This window comes from Ambystoma mexicanum, chromosome 3p (assembly GCF_040938575.1).
Source record: "Ambystoma mexicanum isolate Mex_15411 chromosome 3p, UKY_AmexF1_1, whole genome shotgun sequence".
Taxonomy (NCBI): domain Eukaryota; kingdom Metazoa; phylum Chordata; class Amphibia; order Caudata; family Ambystomatidae; genus Ambystoma; species Ambystoma mexicanum.
The window spans coordinates 266,844,366-266,865,194 of record NC_090925.1 but is presented as its reverse complement, the minus strand read 5'-3'; the positions used below and the strand labels follow the sequence as shown (position 1 = coordinate 266,865,194).

Here is a 20,829-nt window from a genome sequence, read left to right as displayed (position 1 = left end):
CGCCGTCCGGCGGGGAGGTTGAAGTCGAGGCCGATGCCGCCCCCCGCTTTCTTCTTGGCCGCCGCTGAAATGACCGAATCCGGGGTAGGTTGCGCCCTAAGGCACAAGGGCGGCAGCGTCGGAGACCCAGTACTTCTTCTCGTACCGGTCCCTCTTCGCAGGAGCCGTGGCAGGGTTCTTGAGGAGGGCGAGACCCTCATCCCAGATGTCATCAAGAAGCGGTACGGCGAGGACCGTCTTTCTTTTAGCCTTGCGCCGTTGGTAAAGGAACCCTTCCTTCTTCTTTTCTCATATCATAGCATGGAAGGATCCAATCTCGTCGGGTGGGGACACCCGGGCAGGGGACGACGGGGGACATGTCCCGTCATCGCCTCCGTCGTCATCCGTACCCGTCGTAGTCGTGTCCATGCCTGTATCATCCCCGTGGGTAGTGGACCGGGGGGAAGACAGAGAAGGCCGCAGAGGCGGGAGAGGAGGCCTAGGATGCGTCCTCCTCCTCTTAAGTGGTGGGCTCTCCGAAGGTCCTGGCTCCGGTTCCCCCGTCGGGTCTGGCTCAGGTACCTCCGTCGGGGGAAGGGGCAACCTAGTCCTTATCTCCGAGCATGAGGACTGGATGGCTGACAAAATGGCCGCCGAGGTGTCCTGCGGCGCCGGAAACGACAGGAGCGAGGGCTTTTGAGGAGCCTTGTCTGCGACAACGTCGCCCTCGTCGGGATCTTTCCCGATGGGCTGGGCCTCCTCCATGACTTGGATGAGCTCCTCTTCAGAGGTCGTGTCCGTATCCACGATGGCCACCAGCCCCTCCCCCACCCTTTCCAACGAGGACTTCGTGTGGGTCTTCGCGATGGGCCTGAAAGACACTCCTTCCTCACTCCTTCGTCCTGGGCTTTGATTCTCACCTACTGTTGATATGGCTCGAGCGGTTGAGCCCTGCGAGTCGCAGTGGTGTGCTCCTTGGCCGGCCCAGGTAGGTATGTCTCCTCAACTTGCAGTGCCATTGTTATTCTTCAGTGGATTGTGCCCTCCCACATCTGGGGTATGCGACAAGCAAGTGCTGGCTGATCTATATCCAGCAGACAATGTGGGCGTTTGTCTCTGCTAGTAGTAGCTTCTCAGGGTAATGTCAATATGCCGCTGTGTCTGGGAATCCCCCTTCTTTAGCTGCTTTCTTCTCCCCCTTGTGTCTCCTGACGGTGCTGGGGGCTGTCCTATTGCCAACCCAACTGAAAGCGCTTCACCCCTCCGTTGGATGTCGGCCTCTTGACCGTCTGCTTCATGCATAGGTTGTGGCTGCAGACAGCTGTCTGTTGCCGTGTGCTCGTGGGGGTTATAGCGGTGCAGCGGTTCACCCCTCTTGCACCCCTCTCCCACCCTGCAGTCCGGGAAAGTCCCTCGTTATGGTCTGCCTTCCGATGCAATGGGTCAAGTGCTCGCGCTCTCCCGTGTTGAGAGCGTATCATGCAGGCGAGCCGACCCAGCATGTGCCACCCTCCACTGTCACTGGCTTCATCTACTGCCGCTGCTGGGGGCCTCGGATCCCCTCCCGCCCGGGATTTCACCTTCTCGCCCACCGGCGGTGTCATTGATGATCGTTGCTCTTTCGCCTATGTCTGCGCCCAGTGCGCCACGGTTCAGCTCCGGGCCCCTCTTCCGCCTTGCGCGGCCTCCCTCTCTTCACTTGGTGTTGGTCGTTCGCGCCTGGGTGACCTCACCGGCCCTTCATGCAGCCCCTCTTTCTGAACAGTGCCTGAGCTGCTGTGTCCATCGGTCTGGTCCTTCTTGTGGCTCGGGGTGCCGGGCATCTAGATGTCAGCCTGGGTTTGCTTGCGGGCCCTACTTTCGCCTGGCCCTCGCTCCCTCAGGATGCTGGGCGCAGTGACTCCTCTTTGCTGCTCTGTATGAGCCTCGAGTTGCAGAGCGGGTAGGCGGGGAGTGGGGTCCAGCGTTCCTTCCCGGGCCCCTCTGCTCGCTCTTTGGTCTCTCCACCGCCTCCTCTCACGCCGTGCTGCACTTTTGATGGTTTACTGCGGCGGTGCGTCCTCTCGGGCACCTCGCTCCCGCCCACTGGAGCTGCTTCTTGTCGCGGTCCGGTCTTCATCCCGGTCCCACGGGGACCCGTGGACCTACTCTGTCTCCATTTTTTTTCACCCGCTCCTTCCACTTTCCGTCAGGCTTCGCTCTCCACTGCGGCCTCAGCTACTTGGGCCCGCCATTTTGTCCCTCTGCGGGGCTGCTGTGTGGGATCCATTTCCAGTCCCTTCTGCACCTCGTTTCTTCGCCGGGTTCGTGGTTATTGTTCTGTGGACCTTCCGAAAACCCCCAATGAGTAGTTTGCAGTGTTTCCATTGTCTGTCTGAGCCAGATTTCCAGATCCATGTTCAGGATCATGCGGGAGCTCCGAGGTGCTGCTTCCTACCACATGGCCGCCTAGCCACGCCCCCAGCCAATTGCTATATTGTTTCCAAATACCAGGTCAACTCGACAATCCTCTATAAGTAATTCTCTTAGGATATCTGTGCAGTTGGGATATGAATGTGTGCTCAGCCATCTTTCCTCTGAAACCTAGCTAAAATTTGGTGTGGAAATGTTAAAGGCTTTGATCCCTAGTGGAGCGCCTATTGTTGCAGCCATTTTAACACCACAATCTAATCCTGAGGCTGTACAAGTTGGTATATTTGAATGTTAAAAAGATTTTATGTTAGGGTGAGTGCTGTGAAAAATGAAATGAGGAACGAGGAACAAGTCCATTGTTGCTTTATGTACTTAGTGATTCAAGCATGTACTACTTATATCACAGACCTATTTGTCAAATAAAAATATTTTTGGTCATTCTTATGTTCCCAAAATGCTCTTTGGTTTTATGTAAAGCAGTCAAGGACCCTCGTTTGAGCTATTGTTCCTTTTCGTGTTTCTCATAGGGGTATTTCAAACGAATACAATAGGAGTGTACAGACTTTCCATCTTGGAATGATAAGTCTATCAGAAACAATTATACATACTTGTTCTAGGTTTTCAAAATATGGTCTACTATGTAAGGGAGGTATAATGTTCATATTATGAGTAAAATATACACTGCAAGTAAAAATAAGAAATTAATATTTTAAAAAGAATCAGTTTACAATGTTGGAACAATTTAAAATACTTAATGTTTTATTTTTTTTAAAGCTGTTTTTGCAAAAGAACCCAGCCTCTGCCCACAATATATTGGTGTTTTTCCTTTGGTCACATGACTGTCGGCACCGGAAGGGGTGACTCTAGCAAAAGCACACCTGATGGCATGACTCTCATACAATGAGAGAGACACACACAGCGAAGAGGGGCACACACGGCAAGAGAGACACAACGAACGAGAAAGACAAACAATGAGAAATGGAGAGAGACCGAGACTGAGGGAGGTAGACCCTGAGACTGAGGGAGGCCGAAGACTGTGGGGGGGAGTGGGCAGAGCCAGACAATGTGGGAGGCAGACACTGAGACTGACGGAGAGATTGAAAGAAAGGGGGCTTGAGAGCGATAAAGAAAGCTTGAGAGAAAAACACAATGGGAGGGAGAGAGAACTGCAGAAAGGGGTGGGGGGAGAGAGAGAGAGAGAGAGAGAGCGAGAGAGAGTTCCAGATCAGTGTTTGATACACCAGATACAGGTAATTTATTTCTCATATCTTGGCAAACCCAACATTACATCTTTTAATCTCAGGCAGCATTTTTGTGGATTATGTGGCTTTCCCCACAAATACACTTGTGAACAAGGTTTTGTTTTTTAAAGGGTGTCCCATTTGTCACTGCACTGCTATGTCTCTACACTGGGAGGGCGAATGTTTATCTCTAGTCTTTGGTATTTAGCAATTCCACCAGTTATGATGGCATGACCTTCCTCTGTCAGTCGAGAGTCTCCAATGCAACTTGAGGCGTCATGCTGCCTGTAAAGTAAGTGGTGAATAATGTCCATGAACCTCATGGGAAGAGATCCTTGGCCCAAAAGTGTTTTCCCCAAACCAAGTCTCCTTCTGGAACAGTGGTCCATTCGTTCACGCTCCTTCATATTCACCCAGCTGTTCTTCTAACACCGAATCCAGAGTTAATCCAACGATGTTGGGGAGAATTATCATTTCTGTGCTAATTCCCTTCAACCTTAGAGACCCCCAACTCTTTTGCTGGATTTACGACTGGAGTGAGAGCAACCTTTTTCTCACTCTCTCGTGTTTTTGTTTACCTGATTTGGATTTCTGTGTTTTCACTGCTTGTGGAGTCTGACAAACTCCACAGGCATCTGCTTTTTGTATAGTGACACACAGCACCTTCAGTGCAGTGTCACAGAGAAATCCTTTTAAATTCCCCATACGGTTTAACTACTTTTTTTTGTGTGAACTACAGTTCCAAAGAATATTAAAGTGAAATTGGCTTTAATTACCTTTTCTCTTTGTAGGTCCAGCACACCACCCTCTTATGTGGAGTGCTGGGGGGTTACTTAGTAGCCCCTTATCCTTCTTTCTCGTGTACCATGTATTGTTACCCTCACTACTTTAAATGGCTGGTGGCACTGGTTTAATGTTCCTATCCTTGTGCTTTTCTACCGCAGGCTGAACCCTCCGCTGCAGTACAGTACCAATGGGTGACCATTTTGTCAAAATGGCCCCTGTCTTCTTTTTTCTCCATTTTCTATTTGTGAGGTATTCCTTTGGTTTTACTCTGTGCGTTGAGACAGGTTTGAGCCCTTTGTTTGTCTTGCCTTTGGTGGGCTTCAGTGTGTCTCGAAGGACAGGATGTGAGGGAGGGTCCGAAACTCCCCAGCCCTTTTGTCTCTAGGAATGCCTGAATGCAACTACTCCTGATTGGCTGGCTGGATGTCCCTTCAGGGCAGCTACCCTGCTGTGTGATTGACAGCCTAGGCTGTGCATGAATGGAAGAAACCTGCTTAAAAGGCGAGGGTTTTGGGACTAGAGGCAGAGTCGACCACTTGGAAAAACACCCGACGAAGAAACTGTGAATGAAGCTTGATGCAACCTCCTGGACCCTTGAATTGCCCCGCGAAGCCCTGCTGCGCTGAACTCCTTTTTCACCTCGACAGAGAAGCTCCGGACGGAACGACTTCTCCCCTTGGGTTACTGGGACCAACTAACCCTGAGACGAACTCCACTGAGCCACCCTCCCCGACTGGCTGTGCTTCTTCATGCTAGGAGAACGCAATGCCTGTGGTTGAGTGCAACGTCTGACGTGGAACGAATCCTCATAGAAGCTCCAAGAGACTCCTAAGCAGCATCCCGAAGCAGGACCTCCAGATCCAGAGTCCCCTCACCATAGTGCAGAACCGAGGGAGCAAGAGACCAACCGGTATCCAAGATCAGCCACAGTGCTGTTTGCTAAGCACTGAACCGGCAAAGTGCAGCTGAAACGAAAAGAGCACGTAGCTGCCGATGACCTCCCAAGTACTGCCGCTGGAACCGAACCCCCCCACCCCCCCCAGCTGTCCTCCTTCTTGTCTCCACGGCTGAGGCTCGGGAACAAGGGTCTGCATCGCTGAAGCAAGACAGAATCCAGCTGGACCACTCTTCCTCAAACCAGAGGAACTGTGTAGACTTGGGGTATTTGCCTTATTGCCATATTTTGATGTGCTCTTCTTAGTTGGGAATTGCATTGGCTTACATTGTAGAGTTGATCTCGACTCTCTTCTCACAGGCTTAACAGCTTGTGACCCTACAAGTGATTTTTTACAAACTCTCTAACTTTGCAAGATTTTGAACTAAGAAGTCCAACAGATCCATAGACTGTGTCCCAATTGACTTTGGCTGTCCTGGCTCCGTGAAGACTCTGACTTTGATACAGTTTGTCCTTCATAGGTGTCAGCGTAGTGTATACTGTTACTGCTGGGAAAGGCTCATCTAGATTTCATTGGAAAATTTAGTTGTCCTCACATATACTGAGAAACTGTCCACCCTTTTTGCTTCCCTAACCTTTCCTTTCTGCAACCTCAGAATCTGCAAAGTATAACTAGTGTGATATATATGCCAGTATTTAAAGTATATTTACATTGTTAAACAAATTGCCTTTTTAAATAATGCTTATTTAAAAATTCATGTTAGTTAAATAAATAACTATTTATAACAGAAACCTTGAGTATAAGTGTTACTTGGCTACTTGTATTTACGGATTTCATTTGTAAAGCTCTACAGCTCAGATTTACCCCTCTTGAGATGGGCCTGGCTGCTCAGTCGCACTACCAACTTGTGTAGTACGTACCTATACCAAAGGTGGGTTACCTAATACCGAGCAGATAAGTGTTGTGTAGTCTCACACAGTGTGACTGCACCAATTCCTACCTAACATGCGTGTGGGAGATTCCCAGATTTAACCTGAATTTTATGTTCTCATTTTCATTCTATTTGTTTATAGTGGATTGTCAGTTGGAATCTGCCTTCCTTCCTTTTCGCTTGCCTAATGAAGGCCTTCACCTGGATTCAGTGGACCTTGTTATTATTCACTGGAAGGAAGAATGAGGTATGTGGGAAAGGGGGCACCTTTCTTTGGTGCAGCTCTGTACCAAGCCTCCCTCGACTCCTCCACCCCTGCTTCTTTCCCCCTCTTCTTGGTCACTACTCCAGGTGATTCATTGATGCTGTGCTCACTGAGGGGACCGCTGAACATTCTTCTCTGATTTGCCCCTCACGGGTTCCGCTGTGATCTGCCTGGAGTGAAAGTTTGAGCTGGTCTGTAATGTCTGGTGAATTCCCTTATAGATGGTGAATCGATGTTGGGAAAGCTTTAATTCGGCTCGTATCAAGCAGCCCATTTAACCAAAAAGTGTTTGAGCATGATGCTCCTTCTAAGTTAACTCACTGTTTTAGAGGGTGTACCAGCGAGCAAGAGTGGGCCTCAGCTGTGGGTGGAGGCCAGCTTTGGTTGTCTATTAAAGGAAAGTGTGCTGTACATTACCTTGTAAATTCCCAAGGGTTTTCATTATTCAGTGTCCAGGAGATTTGTTTGCAGAGGTGGAGAATTGCATTCCTTCTCACTGAATATCAGCAGACCCAAACTTTCATGAACCCCACCTGTTGTAACTGACTTCTAGCAAAAGGAGAGTGTCCTTTTCTTTAGTTGTACAGGTGAAACGCTTACAACCAGTCATTTAGGATTTCGGATAACCCCCCTCTACCCAAGGAAGCATATGCAGAACTAGCTCTTCCAAAGCAACATCATAAGACCTTGATTCGAATGCTTCCACTACAGCTGGAGAAGTGTATACAAACAGTCTTAGGTTGACTTGTAAGGAGGCCTGTCCAATCATTGATTCTTTGTGGCAATGTTTTCCTGTGAATCGGCAGAGCTTCCAAAAAGAATACATAATTGAGTTCTAGTTGAATCTAATCGTGTGCTTTTTTTTTTTTTTTTTAAGGGGAAAAACACATCGGGCAAGAAAAATTCCCTTCGCATGCATGAGGTAAGGCTGGTTTGTGTTCATTTTCTAAAGTCGATTGCCTATCTTTACGTTTTATTTTATCAGATTGTAGCTCATCTATCCACTATGGCTATGTCTCTCTCATTCAGGATGCAGAAGACATGCTCTCAAAGATAGTGTCTCCCTGTATTTAAGGGAGGGTGCCCATGAGTCCCCATTACCCGAGGGCTTCGATGTCCATGGTTGTCCCCTAGAACTAGCTTATTGACCCCTCCTCTTTGACTGTGATGCTACCTCCCTTGGTGAAGTAATCTTGTAATCTCCTCATACTTTTTAAAACATTTTTTTACCACATGTTCAATAATAGCATCCAAATCTTCTAATGTCCATCTTGCTCCCCAAACATCAAGAACAGGGCTCCAATCTATTTACTGTTGCATGGCTTTGTAATGTCCTAAATGAAACCCATGCACAAAACCAAATCATCTACATTACCTCTTGGATGGCTCACCCACATGAATTCTGTCCCCCATATCATCTTTCCTCACCATTCACATTCAACTGTGGTGTACAAATGTATAACTGCATGCCAATCTGTGTTTTCGTATCCATCACTGCCCTGGTTTCCCACCCTCATTATCTGCAGAATACCCAGCACCACCTCACTTTCCCCTTCTTCAAGGCCCACTCAATTAAGCAAACTTGTCTACTGCAGCTCCTTACTCAGAGGTCACCCAAAATACTGACTCCTACACCTAGTGGAAGTGTTAATCTTTGAAACGCCATTTCTTTTCACCCTTGCTTGATTCATCAGTTGCAAGCAGGTTCTCCCACGGTTTCATAACAAAGTCCTTTATAAACTCCTCTTATTTAAACCAATACACACCAATACGTCTCTCTGCCTTGCTCAGTCCATCTACAATAGCACCCTCCCTTTGCTGCCTCGCCATGAACTGTGGCAAGATTTATTTCTGGTGGTTTTCTGATGAAGAACAGCTCTCCTGAATGCCTTCAAAATAACCCTGAAATAAAAGCTCCATACAGCCTGTGGACCCACTTCAACAGTGTGGTCACCTATCCTAACACTACTGTCGCTCCCAGTCCCTGCATCTCCCTCAGCACTTGGGGTGTGATTGTATAGTTATGTTCTGCATGCATTTCTTGGTTTGCATGAAACATGTTCTCTCTAGATCGCTTCTTGTGGAGGCTCTCTGAAGCATGTGTACAGGGTTGAACTCTTTACACTAAGATTACATTGTGTACACAAGACCCCTGTGTGAACAACTTCTCTGTTTGTTTACATTAGGAGCTAATGATGCACACACAACTTCACATGCGCAATGAGTCTACTGCTTGCTTACAGAAAATGTGCGTGATGTATAAACACCCTATGTGAACGCTTTCTCCTTTCCAAATGTTTACATGATATGGTGATGTTGTGCACAATGCTTTGCATGGACAATGCACCAGACTATCATTCTTAACACAAGGGTATGTAGATGAACACAAGAACTCACATGTACAATAACACTGTTTCATTTTTTACCTCATTAACAACAGATCTGTTAATAATTGTTTACACCGGTAGAACTCACATAGGCCCTCTCTGTCCATGTTTACATTCAGAGTTTATGATATAGAATACAACCGACATGACAATCCATCCCTAGCAATGTATACTTGCTAAACCCATAATATGGACAATACCTCATATGGACAATGGATCTTCCCATTGTTGTTTCCATGCTTTGCTCAATATATATATTAGTATTTGTATTTATTTTGTTTATATAGCGCTTTCATCCAAAGCGCTTTACATTGTAACAGTAGAAGCAATTTACAATCATGAATCGAACCAATAAAAACAGTAAGTAGAGCAATTAATCTTTGGGGGAAGGGGTGAGGAAGGAAGGAGGAGGGAACAAACAGGAGGGGAATAGGGTGAAAATGAGGGGTGTAAGGGGGAAGGAAGAGAGGGTCATAGGGAAGATTCAAGGGAAGGGAAGGGTAGAGAATGAGAGGTGGGGAAGGTTTCATGGCGGGGAATGGAGAAGGAGAAATTTCAAGGAAGAGCGGAAGGAGGAAAGGGTAGGTATGGAGCGGATTGAGAGAGGTAAGGCATTCCAGTGCAGGGGTGCTAGGAGCTGGAAGGAGCGGAAACTGGAGGAAGCACATGGGGAAGGGGGGAATTTCTGAGGCTTGTGGATCTGCTTGAATCACATGCTATGCATAAGCCTGTATCTAGTGGTAGTCGCGCAGTATTATATTATTTGTTTTCGAAACTCAAAGGGACATCGACTGGGCATGTCAGTAATACTATCCCTAGTGTACCATCCACTGTACCAATGGTCCTTCACACGTTGAGGTCCCTCATATTGTTTTTTTTCCGCCATCATAGTCGGGTGCGAGTTGCAGAATTCCTTCTTCATGGCTAACCCCTTTTGATTGTAGAAGTTCTAAAAGTTAAATTTCTTTCTATCCTTTCGACGGCTGTACCACCGTAAAATCTTCGGTAATGGCTTTCAAGGACAGATTCATCGTCGACGACGACTACTTGGACCGTCGCAACAAATTTTGACCGTGGATTACTTAGGCCTCAACGGGCCTTGGCCCTTCACAGAAAAGAAAGTGGGTGGAGGTCATAACTTTCTTTCCTTAGAGGATGCATATTTCCCTTTTCTTCCTTTTCCGTCTTATGGAAAACGCACCGTTTAAATGTTTCCCTTCCTGTAACAGGAAGTTTGCCTGGAAGTACTTGTACAAGGTGTGTAACCTCTGTCTTCCCAGTTACCACCCCAAAAAGAATTGCAAGTTTTGCTAATTTTTTCAGCCCAATACACTAAAGGACTGTAAGACTAAGTGCTGGGCTCATCACGCCATGCAGGCCAAAGCCGCTATGGACGTGTAGGGAGCGTGCAGCGATGGCGATGTCATCTTAAGTGACTCCGTCAAGCAGGCTGGCGGTTATGCTATGAGAACCACACCTGGTGTCTCAGGCACCCACACTGCACGCCACACAAAACACACACCCCCGGCCAATAGTCAATTGCTTTGTCGACTGTTAAGCCACATGCTATGTCTAGGGGTAGGTCCGAAAAATCCTGGTACTTTGGGCCATCGTGTTCGCCACATGACGGGTCCCCAAAACAGATGTCTAAATATTCAAAATCTTCTACGCCCATCTCTAAATCCCATATTTCAAAGTCTAAGGAGCCCTCTCTCTCTAGTGACACCCTTTCAGGGGCCATGCATTATAAACAACCCTCTACATCGGAGAGTATCTCTAGCCATGTTCCACAGGTTTTCCAAGCTCCACCCAATGGACTCCTGAAAGATTTGTCAAAATATTGTGAAGAATGTCATGCTTCGTAGACTTCTTAGATAGTCACCCTGATCAACTTTCCAACCTCCAAGGGCCTTCACAAGGGGAGGCAGCTAAAGACTGACCTGTGGCCAAAAATCTATGACTAAACACTGCTCAGCCCAGGACTTCAGGACAATTCCCAGGGTCTCTATTAGATTGACACTTCAGGCGCTCAAGATCCTGTTTCACTAGCAGACCACGGGTACCTATAGGACACAGACCAGTATTACGATGAAGATTATGATGACGCCTACATCATACAATCAATCTCTGAATCACCATGACCAACCTGTGGCTGACTCCGCTGTTCAGAGGACAACACTCCACCCACAACCTCGCTCTATGAACTTGACAGTCTGGCTCCGGAAGTCGTAGAGTTTGGACACTAGAAATGACCTCAAAGGTGTATGGATATCCTCAAGGAGGCATACAAACTTAACACCAGGCAGTGCTACTTCTACAAATGGAAAAGATTTGTAATATAGTGCTTATCAAAAGATGTAAAACCCTATTGAATGTACCTCATCACACATTCATCACTACATGCACCACTTACTAGACTTTGGCCTAGTATTTAACTACATCAAGGTTCACCTAGCAGCTCTGTTCATGTACACCACTTCGCAAAACAAGGTGTCCTGGTGGAAAGTCTCTGTTAAGGCTTTCATGGAGGGAGTAAAGAGACTTTATCCTCCCACCCCCTATTTCCAACCAGCCTAGAGGTTGGGATTTTAATGTTGTACTCTCAAAGCTCATGGGTCCACCTTTCGAGCCTATGCACAAATCCAGCCACAAACACCTAACGTACAAGACAGCTTTCCTAGTAGCCATCACCTCAATAAGACTGGTTAGTGAGCTACAAGCATTGTCCGTGCAAGACCCTTTCTTGGTTATCAACAAGGATACTTTGATCACACCCTAGGTTTTCACCTAAATTTATATCCAAGTTCCATGTTAACCAATCCGTTGAGCTACCCGCTTTCTTTCAAAATCCATCCACTAGATGTAAGGAGGGCAGTTTTGTACTATGTAAACAAAAAAAAACACTATGAAAAACAGATGAACTGTTTGTCTCCATAGTACCTAACAGGGAGGGTGATCACATTTCAAAGAATGACATCTCCAGATGGATAGTGAAATACATACTGCCCTGCTATTCCCTATCAAAGAAAACCCTGGCTTTCACACCAAGAGCTTGCTCTACCAGAGGTACACAAGCTACTTTGGCATTGATTGCAAACGTCCATCTAGACATCAGCTACATGGAGTTCAATGCATACCTTTACTCTGCATTACTGCATTGACACACATTCTAAAGCAGATTGACAGTTGGGACAAGCAGTGGTAAAACATCTATTTTCTGCCGTACCTTCTCACAACCCACCTCCTTCTCCAGATACTGCTTGCTAGTTTATGCACAGCATGTGATGTAAGCAGATCCACAAGCCTCAGAGGGGATACATTACTCGCCGTAATCGTATTTCTGATGCTTTTATCTGCTTAGATTCACACACTCACACCCTTCCTTCCCTCTTGGGGTAGAAGATGCATAGATGTTTTCTGGCTTTATCCTTCTTATCCGTTTTATTACATCTGTACTCGGGCTACAATTCATGCTACCTCATGTTAGAAACAAAACAATCTGAGGGACCTTGATGCGCGAAGGGCCATGGGTACAGTTGACGTCACACTACGGATAGTATTACCAACACACCCTGTCGACGTCCCTTTTCGAGTTTTGAAAATAAATAATGTAATACTCTGCGACAACGACTGGATGTCTGCCTATGCATAGCATGTCGATCTAAGCAGATACAAGCATTAGAAATACGATTACGGTGATATATATATATATATATCTTGAAGACCATGGATCGGCCTATTGATTACATGCAGAGATCATTATATAGACAAGAACTCGCAGACCATGGGACTGCCTGTTTGCAGAGCTCATGGAAATAGACAAAAACTCTACAGGTCAATGGGTCGATCAAATTGTTTGCAGGAGGACCGCTTGATGGACATAAAACCTCATATGAGCAATGGGTCTTTCGATCATTGTTGACCTGATGATCTATGACATACAGAGGCTTGGGTATAGGCAATTTCCCCATCCCTGCTATCTTTACGTAAACTGCCACTGAACATGAAAGCTCGGGAGCGCAAAGTGTGTTTCTTTCTGTGTTTCATAAGTTGCACAAGTAAAACATATTTGTTGTTTTGTCACTCCGGTCTGTTTTTTTAAACTGTGATGTGCTGCAGTGGACCACGTAGGTTCATGCCAATGGCCTAGTGCACTGGCACTTCAGAGGGCCTGATATAAGAGCAAATAAGACTGAAGAGATGAGCTTAAATATACCAATTGGTGGATATTTCTAAAAAAAAAATGTACCTATACAAAGGTGTTCAAATATATTAGGAACAATGACCTGCTTTTTTAAAAATGTATTTTTCATTTGTACATGCATGGTGACCCCTGGCCAATCTTCTTGTGCTAGATTCTTTTTATTTGTCTTTTTTATTTATTGGGTATTTATAATGAACCTATACACAAACCTACTAGGCTTTGTGACATTCGAATCATGCAAGTGCAGTAAAGAGATGTGCAGAGGAGAGGGGGGCAGAAGGGCCAGGGAGAAAAGCAGGGGCCAGGCGGGCAGAGCGAGGGGGGAAAGCAGAGCGTGCAGGGGAAGAATGGTCCACGAGGGAAGGGGCTGGAAGGGCTACAAGGGTGCAGGACCAGCCAGGATAGTGCAGGGGGAGGGGCTGGGAAGGGCAAGCACAGGTTGGGAGCATGGGGGAGGGGGGGAGTCAGTCCAGACCAATTGCAGGGGTAGATTGGACTACGGGGGGCCTGTTGCTCTGTAAGACTCGGAAGGAACCAGGCAGCCAGTCAAGAAGCAGAAGGGGGGGGGAATTAGCAGGGAAGGAGGAGAGGAAAGGAAGAAGAGAAAAGAAGGCAGTGAGAAGCTTCCGGAAGGTATGGAGATCCTGCTCAAGTCTGAGAGGGGCAGGGAGGCCATTCCAGAGGGAGGCACCTGCGGAAGAGCGAGATCTACCCCATGCCCCCCACCACCCCCCTGCTCTCCTCTTGGAAAATCATCTGATCTGCAGAGAGTTAGAGCTAGCAGGGAGGTATATGTGGCGGGGACCCACACCCCAGAAAGCGTTGTGGATGATGCAGAGGTTCTTGAACTTTATTCTCACAGCCACCGGTGGAGAGATTTTAGAGCTGGAGAGATGCTGTCCCTGTGCTTGAGGCCAATGATAAGTCTTGCAGTCCTGTTCTGGATTAGTTGAAGGGGTCGAAGGGAGGAGTTGGGCAGATTGAGGAAGAGGTTGTTGCAGTAGTCTTGCCTGGAGAGGACCAGAGCTCTGGAGACAGTTTCTGGGGAAAGGTGAGGGAAGGGAGAATGCCTCTGAGGAGGTGCAGCTAAAAGTGGGCCTTCTTGGAAGGTTTGTGATGTGGGGAGAGAGGAGTTGGTTAGTTTAGTTAGTTTATTTATTTATAGACACACTGAGCCCTTGGGCAACTGGGCGCTAAACTTACATGCTGCGAGAATGCAGCCATTTATGAGGAATAATAGCAATGAAAGTAGTATTTACAAACATACAAAATATGAGCAGCAAATAGAACAAATGTAAGTTTATACATCAAATTTACACAAATTTACAAGGTATTTGCAAGGAAATTAGTGTCGGGACAAGCTTAAACATTGGATATAGATTCTTGCTCGTGGAGCCAAGCTTTGGTCTTTTTCCGGAATAAGTGATCGGACGGGTCCTCTCTTAAGGAGGGAGGGCGTTCCATTTTCTGGCTGCGAGGACAGGGAAACTAGCCCCGCCTGCACGTTATTGCCTATATCGAAGTATGTTGACACAGTGCCTCATGGCAGTTCTGATAGGCTGTGACAATGTGTGGTGGGAGATAGTGTTGGCCAGGTAAAAGGGTGCCTGGTTGCATGCAGTATGGGACAGGGTTTTGTAAACTATTCTTCGGTTGATGTTGAGCCATTTTAGCGATAGTCTAGTTTCAGAAATGTGAGGATTTCTTTGGATATTTAGAGCTACTCGTTTGGCATTGTTTTGCAGAACTTGCATGTTATTGAGGTTTTGATGAGATGTGCCAAGGTATAGTGCGTTGCAATAATCTAACTTAGAGAGGACTAAGGCTCTATTGTGATGCAGTTGGCTGGGGTACAGGTAAGGTCAGCAAGCTGTGATAAGCTGTGATAAGCTTACAGGTGTAGGCGGATGAGGAGGCCAATGCGTTAGTTTGTCTAGTTAGTGTTCGTGCAGAGTCTGTAGATTCCTAATGTTTTCACCACATTGGCGACTTTGTTGCCGTCAATGTTGAAGGAGGAGAATGACTTGTCAAGTTATTCAGGTTGGCAGGCGAGCCAAGGAGGAGCAACTCTTCGCCATCCTGGCTTGTATGATGAGAGTCCCACTGTCCGCAATGTAATCACCAGTAATGGGTGTTGTCGACGTAATTGGTGTAGGTGACACCCAGATAGTCAAGCTCATCAAAAAGTGGCTTATTAAATACATTGTAGAGAGTAGGGGACACACAAGAACCTTGGGGCCCCCCACAGGTGACAGGGGTCAGTGTAGCAGAGGGTGCAAAGACCCTCATGGATTTGTTGTTGAGGAAAGACTCAATCCAGGCATTGGCTTGGTCTGAGAAGTGCGCAGCTGATGAAAAGTGTTTACACAAGATTTTATGCTTCACCAAATCAAAATCTGCAGATAGGTCAAGTAAGAAAAGCAATGCCAATTTTTCTCTTTGTCTTTCAGGGATTTGGGTCTTAATGTCGATCAGGGCAGTTTCAGTTTCATGTCTGGGTCTGAATCCAGATTGCCTTAGTCCTAATAAGTTTTTTTTTTTTTTTTTAAAATGTATTTTATTTTATAACAACCACACAGTGCAACAGAACATAAATAGAACACATCAAGCCACAACAAAGGCCAAACAACAGATATGAAAAAGAGAAGAAAGAAAAAACAGAACAGAATTAACTTAACAATCCCCTTCCCTCCCCCCTATGAGCCTGTAGGGTGTCCACCATCATTGTCCGTTCCGTGTGGTGGGGTTCCGTCGCTCTCAGATCCAGCCGAGGTCGACCCCGTACTAAACAGTTCAGCCAATAGCACCTTCCATGCCGTGAGGGAGCTCACCTCTTCCTCCCCTCCCGCCCTGCTGGCCTCCCACCATGCTGTCGTCTCGGCGGCAGCCCATTTCTGGAGGTCACGCCACCATACCTCCACCCGTGGCCTCTGACAATTCTTCCATCCCATGGCTATTCTGCGTTTGGCAAGTACATAAGCCAAATCTTTAAGCTTCTCCACGTGCCGAAGCTTGCGCGCCCTGGGATACCCTCCAAGCAAACAGGCCCAGGCCGAATCTATCTTAAGTACAATGCCCCTCCCTGCCAGCTTCTGCGCCACTTCACTCCAGTAGGTTGCAATCACAGGGCAGGCCCAGAACATGTGAATCATATCAGCGTTCTCTGTGTTACACTTGGGACACGCCTGGCGCCCAGCGTCTCGAAATCTGGAAATTCTCAGGGGGGTCATGTATGCCCTATGCGTAATATATAGTTGTATCTGTTTAAACCTGGCATTCCTCGATACTTTTTTGTGGTACCCCAGGGCGCGCTCCCACTGCCCATCCGCCATCGGGGCCCCCATCTCTGTTTCCCATTCCAACCTCAGGTACCCCAAATCCTTCCCAACCTTTGCCATCAGCATCTCGTACAGCCTGGAGACCTCATGCCCGCCCTCGGATGCGTCATACATAATCTCCAGCGTTGCATCCGGCTCGTCAGCCAATACGGTCTCGGGCCAAGTGCTCCGGACCTCCCTGACCACTCTGTGGAACGTCATGTATTGCCCCGCATGCAGCCCCGCCCCCGCCTCTAGATCTGCGAACTCCGCCAAGGCCCCATCCTGCCAAATGTCACCCAAAGTGACCAGCCCCACTGACTCCCAGTATGTTCGCAGGATGGCCCTAAGCTGTCCGTCTTCCCTTGCCAAGGCCACCAGCGGCAGCTGCGGCATGCACGGCAGGGGATCCCCCATCATCCGGCAGGCTCTTCGCCACATGTTCCTGCCCAACGCTAGCATCTTAGGACGCCCCCTCATCCATGTGCTGGATACCCAAATAATCTCTCGCAGGTAGAAGGGGGAGCAGTCCTTACCCAACAGTCTATGTTCCGGGGTTTCGTCGTCCGAAAGCCACTTGGCCACGTACTGCAGCTGCGCTGCCACGTAGTAGGCCTCAAAGTTCGGCAGCCTCACGCCGCCTTTCTCATAAGCCTTCTGCAATTTCCACAATGCGACCCTGTTACGCGTGCCCTGCCATAAGAAATCTCTACATACCCTATGTAGTCTAGCAAAAAACCCCTTGGGTATCATGTATGGGATGTTATTGAAATAATGCAGCAGCCTAGGTAGCACGACCATCTTAAGCATAGCACCCCGGCCCATCATCGCTAAGGGTAGTTTCTCCCAAAACCTCATGCACTTCTCGATCCTCCCCACTGCCAATTCAGTATTGTGCCTGTGTTCCTCCCCGGTCGTGTGGTATACGTCTATGCCAAGGTACCGAAAGGTGCTTGTCGCCCATGGGATTCGCAATACTGGCAACCTCTCAGCCGCTATCCCCACATAGCCGCCCAGCGGGAACAGAGTGGATTTCCGAGGGTTGACCGCTATGCCAGAAAGCCAAGCAAACCTCTCCATCACCTCCAAGACATATTGCAAGTTCTCTTCAGGGTATTGGAGGTACAACAGCATATCGTCGGCATACAGGGATATCAGATGGCTCTCCCCCCCCACCTCTATGCCCACCGGGTCATACTGTTGCCGGAGGTAAATTGCCAAGGGCTCAAGGGCCAGGATGTACAACATTGGGGACCAAGGACATCCCTGCCTGGTGCCTCTACCTAACTGCCACCTATCCGACACTACTGCCCCCGTACGAACTCTGGCTAGAGGCGCGCTATATAATAATTCGGCCCACCTCCTGTACCCTGGCCCCATTCCGAAGTGATCCAATGCCGCCAACAGCCACGGCCAACGAACAGAGTCGAACGCCTTGACCGCATCCAGCGCCACTATCGCCATTTCGCCGTCTTTGCTACATCCCCATTCGACCACTCTGTGTAGGCGTCTATGGTTGTGGGTAATGTTCCTGTCCGGGACATAGCCCGTCTGGTCAGGGTGAATCAGCTTGCCTATCACTCTCCTCATTCTAGCCGCCAAGACAGCTGTTAGGATCTTGCTGTCCTGGTTCAGCATCGACAAGGGTCGATAGGAGCCGCAACCGTGTCCCGGTGTATTGTGCTTGGGGAGTGGCACTATGACCGCTTCCCTGAGTGATTCTGGTAGCTGTCCCAGCTCAAACGCCTCATTAAACATGTCCAGCATGGGTGGGAGTACCTCCTCCCCATACGCCTTATAAAACTCGCTGGGGAACCCGTCCGCCCCCGGGGCCTTGCAAGTGGGCAGCTGTCGCACTATCTCTCTGAGCTCTTCCAGAGTGATCGGAGCATCCATCTCCTCTCGCTCTTCATCGCTGATTCTGGGCAGGCCTATATCCCCGAGTACTTCATCTATCTCCTCTCGGCTCTCCCCTTCCCGATCTTCATACAATGTTTGGTAGTATTCTGCGAATGCCCCATTTACCCCTTCTTGCGTATCGATCTCCGCACCCCCTTCGGTGATGACCGATCGGATCGGAGCCCTAGGGGTTTCGCTCTTATATAGCCAAGCGAGGAGCCTGCCTGTCTTGTCCCCACCCGCATGCAACCTCTCAATGTACTTCGTATAATTCAGGTTACAAAGTCTGTCCCAATGCCCAGAGCACCGCTGCTGCAGCTCAGTAACTACTTCCATATCGGTCCCACCCTTCTCCAATTCTTTTTCCAGCTCGATCTCGGCCTCTCGCAGGTCGGTCAGGATTCCGCCCATTAATCCCTTGGACTTCGCGATAGCAGCTCCCCTCATCACCACCTTAAAAGCCTCCCACAAAGTACCAGCCGACTTGACACTCCCTGTATTCGACTCAAAGTACGCGACTATCTCCTCCCTCATGTCCTCCTTGAATACCGGATCCCGTAGCGCCTCCGCCCGAAGGCGCCATGTTGGGATCCGTGCACGTGGGGGGCGCAGCCGCCAATGCATGATTAGGGGCGAGTGGTCCGAGAGGACCCTCGCCCTGTAGTCAATCTGTTCACACTCCGTAAGAATGTCTGGAGTGGCAAAAAAGTAGTCGAGCCTCGTGTGCAGTTGGTGCGGAGCCGAATAGTGCGAATACTGCCTCCCACCTGGGTGTCTCGCTCTCTACACATCTACCAGGCCTAGATCCGTTAGCAGCGACTGCAACACCTTGGCCGCTGGGCTGGGCCTAACCATTTTGTCATCCGACCTGTCCTCCCTGGGGTTAAGCACACAATTAAAGTCTCCACCCCAGATTACTGTGCTCCCCATCCCTTCACCGAGTCTCGCGCACAGTGTCTTAAAGTAAGTCGCTGTGTCCTGGTTGGGCGCATAAGTGTTTATGATACAGACAACTCTACCTTCCACAATCCCCCGAACCATGGCCAGCCGCCCGTCCGACTCCACAACCTCCCCCAAGAGCTTGAACGGGACATGTGGTGCAACCCAAACCAGCACACCCCTGGCATACGCAGAGAATGTGGATCCAACCACTGTCCCCCTCCATTTTCTCCGCACCATTTCAAGTTTATCCCGTGTCAAATGCGTCTCCTGTAACAAGGCCACGTCTATCCTCTGCCTCTTCAAATACAACATGACCTTATTACGCTTCAGGTAGCTATTCAACCCTCTAACATTCCATGTCAATACCTTAAGGTCTCCCATGATTTATCCGTAGCTCCCACTTCCCCCTCTGGTCTGATCGCCTCCCCCCAGTCCCGACTACATCCCTTCTCAGTTTCTTCCCCAGGCTCACATAACAACTAACACCCCCCACCCCCCTAACCCAACCAACTGCCCAGCTCCATCCCTGGATCTCAGGCATCCCCGTGTTCGGTTCTCTTCGGAAGCCCGTGTAGAGAACCCGACAGGGTGTCACACCCCACACAGTGACTAACCTAACCACACACTGGGGTACGAATAAAACGTCCCTCGGATGCCCCCTACACATTTATATCCGCGCTCGCGGACCATGTTCAAAACAGTTAAAAAGTGCATCCCCATCACAAAGTGGCAAAGACTATATTCCAGTCCAAATGTTCAAAGTCCGCCTGGCCCACTGTTTCACTTAACTCTCCCTGCTCCGTCCGCCATCTGCTCATCAGGCTCCTGAGGGCAGTTCTGCGCATCGAGCCATTCCATGGCCTCCTCAGGGGTGTCGAAAAACAGCGTCTTAGCCTTGAAGAAGACCTTAAGTTTGGCTGGGTAGAGTAACATATACTTAAAACCGGCCGTCCGCAGGCGCCTTTTGACCGCCCCAAAGTTCATCCGACTGCGCTGCACTTGTAGAGTGTAGTCGGGGTAAGCAGTGATAGTTGCCTCCCCTCGCCGTATGGTGCCCCCTTTACGAAAATGTTCCAGAATCTTCTCCCGGTCTTTGTAGTTGAGGATCTTGGCGATCACGGGCCTGGGCGGATTACCCGGCGGTGGCCTTCTGATCAGGGCCCTATGTGCCCTCTCCACTGCAAATCCCTGCGTTAGGGCACCTCCGGTGATCTCCTGCAGCAGCAAAGTCTCGATAAAATCTGTGGGATTCTGGCCCTCAGCTCCCTCCGGTAGGCCCACAATCCGGATGTTGTTTCTGCGGGCCCGACCTTCTGCCTCTTCAGCCCTGCTTTCCAAGTTGCCTACCCTCTGCACCAGGGCATGGATCTCTCGTTTGTGCGCGGTGCATTCCGCCACAGTCGGGCCCATCTCCTTCTCCAGGGTCTCTGTGCGCTCGGCCAGGGTTCGCACATCTTGCCTCAGGAGGTTCACATCCTCCTGTACCGCCCCGACCTGAAGTTCCATCGCAGTTTTCAGTTCGGCCACCGCAAGTTGGAGTTTGGTCTCCCATGTCGCCTTCAGATCAGCG

At 48.8% G+C, this 20,829-nt stretch overlaps 1 protein-coding gene across 4 annotated transcripts in view; it reads left to right on the top strand.

Annotated features, from left to right (window-relative positions):
* The window catches only part of OGFR (opioid growth factor receptor), a 227,014-nt gene that overhangs the window by 47,408 nt on the left and 158,777 nt on the right, over nucleotides 1-20,829 (top strand). For 2 of the 4 annotated variants that reach the window (XM_069650773.1, XM_069650776.1), the window contains exons 2-3: nucleotides 6,388-6,492; nucleotides 7,388-7,432. In XM_069650773.1, the coding sequence (XP_069506874.1) occupies nucleotides 6,388-6,492; nucleotides 7,388-7,432 (150 nt within the window). The remainder of the gene's footprint in view (nucleotides 1-6,387; nucleotides 6,493-7,387; nucleotides 7,433-20,829) is intronic. The other 2 variants (XM_069650775.1, XM_069650774.1) reach the window with 1 other exon arrangement.